The sequence below is a fragment of the Pinus tabuliformis genome, chromosome 4_1 (genome assembly GCF_031772625.1).
Source record: "Pinus tabuliformis cultivar Carrire ecotype Pingquan chromosome 4_1, CPIR1, whole genome shotgun sequence".
NCBI lineage: Eukaryota > Viridiplantae > Streptophyta > Pinopsida > Pinales > Pinaceae > Pinus > Pinus tabuliformis.
In genome coordinates this window covers 462228280-462237066 of record NC_142303.1, presented here as the reverse complement: position 1 = coordinate 462237066, position 8787 = coordinate 462228280, and the positions used below count along the sequence as shown (strand labels likewise).

Sequence of the window (8787 nt, the reverse complement as noted above, 5' to 3'; positions counted from 1 at the left end):
CTGTGGAAGTGCCCATTACTTGTCATTAGGTATAGATGTAAAAAGTATAGGAGGGAGAAGAAGCATCCACATCTGTATCAATCACTATGTAGCTACTGATGCGCTTCTTAATAATGTCACCTAGGGAGTGCCTGGGTAGTACCAATCTATAGTCTACATATTTAAATTAGTGCTGGAAAGGGGTTTAGAAAATTCCAGTCCTTTCATTAATTGAGTAGGGTTTGATTCCCAACTTAAATCGTAATCTAGAATGAGATTCTTGATTTTTCCCACAATGAAACTCTCTAAATTAGCTAATTTGTAAGTCTATTTCAATTGTTACCAACCTATATCCTTTCTGAGCTGGATGATAGGTATCACGCCTCGTTACCAAATGCATATATATTTTTATTATCTTATTTTTGAGCCCTGGGGTTGGCTTGATTGGCCTTGGAGTTAGACATTGAACTTCTCAGAAATGGGATGTCACAAGTTCAACTCTTACAATTCCTTTGGGGTTATGCACTGTAATCAATGTTGATGGTCTACCTGGTTTACCATCTATGAATCATGGGGAATACTTGTAATCAATGTTGATGGTCTACCTGGTTTACCATCTATGAATCATGGGGAATACTTGTAATCAATGCTGATGGTCTACCTGGTTTAGCATCTATGAATCATAGGGAATACTTGGAAGGTCTCTGTGAATTTAACAACATCTATTTAAATTTTATAGTTGGTTGTAGTGTGACATGTATTGTTTTGCAATCGCTAGTCAATCAAAAATCAAAATTATACATTAAATTGGAGCAGGTTCAAAGTTTCTTTCCATTTTCCAAATTGCATATGTTTATCTCAATTTCCTAACTTGATGTAACTTGTGAAACAATTTCGTTTTTTCCTCTATTGGTTCTATTATGGTGTTTCTACTTGCATTGACTTCATGGGTTAATTTCCTATGTTTTATCTTTGGCATATGATATATATTGTTAATTGTAACAATGATCTGCATCAATGAACAAGATTTTTCTAGTTGTGATATATTGCCATGTCCATTTCTCAAACCTCAAAGGTGAAGATTCTCCAACATTTTACTTCTCACATATAATGAATTTCTTGTTTTTCCCCATCATATTTCTAGTTGAATATGTTTCATGCGTAAATCCACTATTTTTCAAATAGCTTAAACTGTTCATATATTTCCTATACTTATATGTTCATTTGTCTCTTGCACCTATCCAAAGAAAAAACGTCCAATAGTAGCATTACGTCATGGCATAAAGCAATAGTGCTTCCTTATTGCAAAAATTGCGTTTGTGACAAATCGTTATCATTTTTGATAATTTCCTTCATTTATATAAATATGATGGTTCTCAAATGACTCTTTAGAAAAAAATTGTATATTAGATGAGATTTCTGACTCTAATGCACATCCAGTAAAATGCTTTTACAGCTGATCTGCCATTCGTTGTATTGGTTGTCACTTGCTATTTTCAAAGTTTCGTATGGTGTAAAATGCTAATTAAGTATTTTAATGCTGACAAGTATCTCTGATAATAATGGAGCCGAAGTTCTGGACAAACCCAGAAAGTGCCATCAAGAATGCATACAACCGGACTGATGGGAAAATTTTAGCAAAGGCAGTTGATTTAGGGCCCGGTGGCTCCACAACAGTCACTGCTATTTTAGTTGATGGGAAAAAACTCTTTGTAGCAAATACAGGGGATTCCAGGGCTGTTATATGTAAAAATGGCATTGCTATTGAGCTGACTGTTGATCATGAGCCAAGTATTGAACGCCAAAACATCGAGAAGGGTGGATTTGTGACACTCCTGCCAGATACCACTACAAATGTTGTGCAGAGATTAATTTTAATGAGAACATACTTAAATAACTTTTTGATTTGTAACTTTATAATTCTATCTTAATGGTCTAGCTCAAGAGTAACATTTGAATGGTCACAGGAGAAACTGTATACTTAATGGCGTTTTTTTTTTGATATATTAGGAGATGTACCTCGAGTTCATTTAAGTTCAGAACCAGATGTGAGAGACACGACCATAGATGCAACCACAAAATTTCTCATTTTGGCTAGTGATGGATTGTGGAAGGCAAGGCATTTTTTCCAATCATTTACTTATTTGCATAGTTACTGTTAGATGCATATTTTTTTTTTGCAAACTCATCTCATGGGAGAAAGCATCTAGGAAATTTTTTGATTACTGTATTGTCATTAATTTTACTCGAATAGTTCATCTGAATACCAGAGAGGTTCTTTTTTGAAGTTCTTAAAGAAAGATGCCCCAAGTAACTGCATTGCAAAGGGAGGATTTCCTTTCCCTAGGTGCCAGATCCGAGGGGCATTTATCTGCCCATTCCCTATAATTGCACGTAGTGTCACCCCTTAACTTATGCTATAGGAATGCGGAAAACTGTAGCGAGAATGGAGGTAAGGTGGTTGGCTTAACATTCCGTCGACCTCACTAGTTGAATCAAAGATGCATTATATTATTACAAATTAGCAATGTATACATGGGCAAGAATTCTCTTCTAATCGAATAGAATGCTAAAACAGACAGTATGTGGAAGTAGAATGATAAGTCAAGCAAATTGATAAATTGTGTGTATTGAACCTCATAGCTATCCCCTTTCTCCAAGACCTTCACATAATCAGCCTTTGAATGCCTAATGATTCCTGCTGTGTTGGCAATGCTTCCAAATCAGAATCAAATACTTGCAGACAGAACTTTTATTTTCAACTTTGCCATACTGCTGCAAATGTTTGGTAATTGTTTGGTAATCCTCTGTATCTCTTCCAACGTTGGTGAATGAATGCCGCTTTTGTGAATAGATTCAAGTACAGTTTTTTGTTCGAGCGTTGGCTTCCATCGACGAGTGGAGCCTCTCGTTGTATTTTTCCGTACAGAGATGGATAGATGAATTAATATAAGAAAAAGAGATGGATCAACAAAATTCAAAAACACAGGCAGATCCATAAATCTAGCACTCTAAAAAAACAATAAATACCTGATAGTTTTCTGGTCATTGTTGGGTTATTGTAGCCTTCATATTATTCACTAGTGTAGCAACAACTCCACCCCACCGATGGATTCGATGATGAGAGGAGGAGCTCAATGAAAGTAAGATGAGATATATGAAACCCGCCTATGGACGAAAGTAAATCGAAAGACTCTTTATATAAAACCCAGAAATGGGCAGAGAAATTAGAAGAATTAATGGAAATATGGATCGGTTGATTACTCTGAAATGGGATGGGATCAATTGTGATGCGAAGGCCGTTGAGTGGACCAAGTCTCCCCGTAAAGCATTCCAAGGGAGCCACGTACCTCAGCCAATTACGTGTAAACGCTCCTTTCTTGCGCCGCGGCCAGATGCCAGATGCCATGCGTGGCGAATCGAACACTTCGAATCAAAAGGTGAATATTAATTCCATCGTCTAACAACGAAATCAATGGCGCAGGAAGGTACAGAGTGGCACTGGAGGGGAGTCCTTCCGAGAGGAAGAGGAACGCCTTACGGCGTAATAATTACAGTTTTTGCAAAGAAGTGAGTCCCAAGTTTTTTCGATAACGCACACTCGACGGGCATTCCAATGATCTATCACTTTTTTTTTATAGATATATACTATCGAATTTTCGCCATAAAGTCTTAGAGAATGCTTTAACTATTAAATATTCGATGCAAATCACATCGAACGATTACAATAAATTATCAGCCAAAGGATTAAAGGATTGGGTACTATGTTTTACCATGTGAAACCGGTGACCATAAGAGTTTTGAAATTCCGAAGTATTATTCATTTAAACTTCAAACCAGCATCCCCAAATAAAAATTGTATAAGCAAATTCTGACATAGCACAAAACCCTAAAACAATTGCACTCCTCCCTCCTAGCTGTCTTATAGCTATATTATTACAATGAGAAAATTCGATGCCTTTCTCATACATTATGGTCACTGGGGACCATCCAAAATTTAAAATGGGCGCATGAACTGTAAAAGCAGATAGTAATCATATAAAACGTTTTAACTAGGCACCCTAAAAATTAAAATGGTTGCATCAATGACCCAAAAAAAAGCAGACAGTACTCATATAAAAGCAGATAGTAATCATATCAAATCATTTAAATGGGCATGCTAAAAATTAAAATGGCTGCATCAACGGCCAAAAAAATAGCAACGATATAAAATGTTTTAGATTTTCAGTAAAACGAGGGCGAAGGTGATGTTTAGCTATATGTATCTCACAGAATTCATGTATTTCTCAGACATTATGGGCACTCATATAGCGTTAACAAAAATAAGTGATAAAGTCAGACAGGTTGGGTGCAAAACTATAAATGTGATAGCCGGAATTTATGGGAGCCCTGCCCCTTATACATCAATGTGCATGCATTGAATCATATAAGTTTGTGTAGATGAATTGTATTATTATCAACGAAGCGCTGAACTACTGAACTAACCATTTAGGAAGTGAAAAGGTTTGGCAACTGTAAGCAGAAATGATAACAGTTTTAAAACATTTCAAATTGACGTGATGAAATTAATATAAGAAAAAGAGATGGATCAACAAAATTCAAAAACACAGGCAGATTCATAAATCTAGCACTGTAAAAAACAATAAATACCTGATAGTTTTCTGGTCATTGTTGGGTTATTGTAGCCTTCATATTATTCACTAGTGTAGCAACAACTCCAGGTTCTTTTTTGAAGTTCTTAAAGAAAGATGCCCCAAGTAACTGCATTGCAAAGAGAGGATTTCCTTTCCCTAGGTGCCAGATCCGAGGGGCATTTATCTGCCCAGTCCCTGGAATTGCACGTAGTGTCACCCCTTAACTTATGCTATAGGAATGCGGAAAACTGTAGCGAGAATGGAGGTAAGGTGGTTGGCTTACATTCCGTCGACCTCACCAGTTGAATCAAAGATGCATTATATTATTACAAATTAACAATGTATACATGGGCAAGAATTCTCTTCTAATCGAATAGAATGCTAAAACAGACAGTATGTGGAAGCAGAATGATAAGTCAAGCAAATTGATAAAATGTGTGTATTGAACCTCATAGCTATCCCCTTTCTCCAAGACCTTCACAAAACAAATTTGCAATTTGCGTATTTCAGACATAATCAGCCTTTGAATGCCTAATGATTCCTGCTGTGTTGGCAATGCTTCCAAATCAGAATCAAATACTTGCAGACAGAACTTTTATTTTCAACTTTGCCATACTGCTGCAAATGTTTGGTAATCCTCCGTATCTCTTCCAACGTTAGTGAATGAATGCCGCTTTTGTGAATAGATTCAAGTACAGTTTTTTGTTCCAGCGTTGGCTTCCATGAGCCTCTCGTTGTATTTTTCCGTACAGAGATGGATAGATGAATTAATATAAGAAAAAGAGATGGATCAACAAAATTCAAAAACACAGGCAGATCCATAAATCTAACACTCTAAAAAACAATAAATACCTGATAGTTTTCTGGTCATTGTTGGGTTATTGTAGCCTTCATATTATAGTTTTCTGGTCATTGTTGGGTTATTGTAGCCTTTATATAAAACCCAGAAATGGGCAGAGAAATTAGAGGAACTAATGGAAATATGGATCGGTTGATTACTCTGAAATGGGATGGGATCAATTGTGATGCGAAGGCCGTTGAGTGGACCAAGTCTCCCAGTAAAGCATTCCAAGGGAGCCACGTACCTCAGCCAATTACATGTAAACGCTCTTTTCTTGCGCCGCGGCCAGATGCCAGATGCCATGCGCGGCCATGGATAATGAATGGAATACTTCGAATCAGAGAGTGAATATTAATTACATCGTCTAACAACGAAATCAATAGCGCAGAAAGGTACAGAGTGGCACTGGAGGGGAGTCCTTCCCCGAGGAACGCCTTATATAAAAGTTCGATGTTCTAAATATATTCCATACATAATATTTATTTTATATTTAATTATGCAGGAAAATATATATGTGGATTTTTTTGAAAGTTTTTAAACTTTCAAAAGAAAATCAGATATATTGAATCTCAATCTACATGTCTACAAAGGACATCAATAGTGGATATCAATACTGAGGCATTAGAAGCACAAGAATATGTAAAATTAAGGCTTCTATATGTAAATACATTATCACTCATAAAAATGGATTTCACCATTTCTAGAAATACAACCATTTATTTCCCTATTTTGGAAATCACATGTCCATCATGTGTCAAGTTTGGCAACCAACCCGTCATTGTTTTTGCCTGCTTGTACCAGCAATAACATTTTCATTTATGTGAGAAACGGCACAAAGACATGGAGACCATATGGCGCCTGCTTGTACCAGCAATAACATTTTCATTTATGTGAGAAACGGCACAAAGACATGGAGACCATATGGCGACAAACACAGGCAGTGTAGTCCATCTTTCCTCAATGGTCAACCAGAAGGAAATCAGTGGTGGGTAATTTTATGTATAACTCAACATTTTTGTTTAAATATGTTGTAGATAGTCCACCAATGCTAGTTCACTGTGAACAGCCTAGAAACTTCGATTGTCAGAGGTGCCAAACCTATTGCATTAACTAAACAGATGAGTGGAAGGAAAAGGGAAATGCCAAAAAAATTCAAGTCTCCACAATTGACAATTCAATTTTGAGATGATAAAATAGTGCAACAGTATGAGGATTGCCAACGAGCGATGTACTAACATATCAGAAATAATTACCAATCATAAGGAAAGCATAATTGAATTAGTCATTTGCCAAAATTGCTTTAGTCATTTACGAATGGGAAAGAACGCAAAATTGAATTAGTTAAAAAAGCGTTAATGAGAATGTGGCATCTACCGTGAAATCCGAGGGATTGGCACTTAAAATCTACATATGTGCAAAATCAGATAACTCAAACCTAATTTCACGACTTATTCTTTTTGTTGTTGCTTCATTATTTATAGACCGTATAGCTTCAAGCAGCCGCAGATACAGATCCAACATAAGTCGTGGTTGACACAATCTGCAAATCAGCAGGACCATCTTTTTCATCCTCATCCTCCTCTTCGGAATTCCATAAGAAATGAGCATAAGATGCAAGAACATAGCTGCAGAAATCAAGACACGGTTGGTCAACTTAAATTTAGCTTATGAGGTGCAGACTCACCATGATCTAATATGATGCACGGAACCAACAAGAAAGTAGCAGTGCAGCCATAAAATTAGGCGTAAACACAGAACTATAATAGAGGAGCGGAATCGAAGTTGAACCCTTACCAGTCATCAGAGGAAGCCAAGTTCAGTGCTTCGTCGAAGCTAGCTTGGGCCCTAGCTCTATCCTTATGTGTTTCCCATATGAAATTTGCATAGAGTGAAACAACTTCTGCGTCTCCAGGACTTGCCAATATGGCCATTTTATAGTATTGCTCTGCTTTCTCCATATCAAGTTGCACCTAACATACATACAGATCAACATAATCACAGCTGTAAATAAATCAAATCCAATATTTCAGCCCATGTTTCTCAAAACCTACTGGAAAAATGATAACTTAATGCTAACTATTTAATGACAGGAATAATACAACATCATCTCAACCATAAGTCAAAATTGGTAACCTCATGCAGAAACTTGGCATAGTTGCTGAGAAGAAGTGGGTTGCCAGGATTTGCTTCCAATAAAGTTTGATAATACATATCTCTGCTGCTCTTCGAATTCTGATCATCGTCTGCTTCGCAGTCTCCTTCTCTTGTTCGAATGCCAGGGCTTCTAGTCATATAGTTACTCTCAAACACATGGGCAACTCTGCGACTGCTGGAAGTGCAGAACAATGGCACTCCATTTGGGCCATTCATACCTGATAGTTTTCTGGTCATTGTTGGGTTATTGTAGCCTTCATATTATAGTTTTCTGATAGTTTTCTTATGGATCGGTTGATTACTCTGAAATGGGATGGGATCAATTGTGATGGGAAGGCCGTTGAGTGGACCAAGTCTCCCCTTAAAGCATTCCAAGGGAGCCACGTACCTCAGCCAATTACATGTAAACGCTCTTTTCTTGCGCGGCGGCCAGATGCCAGATGCCATGCGCGGCCATGGATAATGAATGGAAATTACATGTAAACGCTCTTTTCTTGTGCCGCGGCCAGATGCCAGATGCCATGCGCGGCCATGGATAATGAATGGAATACTTCGAATCAGACGGTGAATATTAATTTCATCGTCTAACAACGAAATCAATGGCGTAGAAAGGTACAGAGTGGCATTGGAGGGGAGTCTTTCCCAGAGAAACGCCTTACGGCGTAATTAGTATTTCACATATTTGTAGTTTAGTCATGGGATCTTGCAAAATACTTTTCCTTCCACCGTTCTTTAAACTTCTTGTGTTTGTTCTTCTGGAATTTTTCTTTGCTATTTGCATGGATTTAGTAAGACTCAGCTCTCTACTCAGTTCTTTATGGACCTTCTAGGTCTTGGTTCCATCAGTCTTTGTTTTCTCCGCCTTGTACTCATCATCCTAGTTTCCACTCTTGGAAAACCTAATTTAACTACCAATCCACATAACTAGCGAGACTCAGAATGATCTATTGGGTAGCCTACTTCTCTAACCAATGCAATTGCCCAGAACACAAATAAACACAATAAGTAAAATGATGAAACAACTATTTTGTTGCCACTGACTGTAGCCTACTTCTCTAACCAATGCAATTGCCCAGAACACAAATAAACACAATAAGTAAAATGATGAAACAACTATTTTTCTGCCACTGACTTTATCCTCTGTTCAGGGTATGCAATTGCCCAGAACACAAACAAACA

General features: G+C 37.4%; 1 protein-coding gene and 1 pseudogene across 1 annotated transcript; one reads left to right on the top strand and one right to left on the bottom strand.

Moving 5' to 3' along the window:
* The first annotated feature begins 1541 nt into the window (after window positions 1–1541).
* LOC149176409 (putative protein phosphatase 2C 44 pseudogene) lies at window positions 1542–1910 on the top strand (annotated as a pseudogene).
* Window positions 1911–6813: 4903 nt separating this feature from the next.
* Window positions 6814–7863, bottom strand: LOC149176408 (uncharacterized). Its single transcript, XM_089423112.1, has 3 exons — window positions 7588–7863; window positions 7249–7424; window positions 6814–7079 (listed from the first exon to the last, which is right to left on the bottom strand). The coding sequence occupies exons 1-3, from the start codon at window positions 7843–7845 to the stop codon at window positions 6947–6949; spliced, it is 567 nt and encodes a 188-aa protein (XP_089279238.1). The 5' UTR covers window positions 7846–7863; the 3' UTR covers window positions 6814–6946.
* Window positions 7864–8787: the final 924 nt, after the last annotated feature.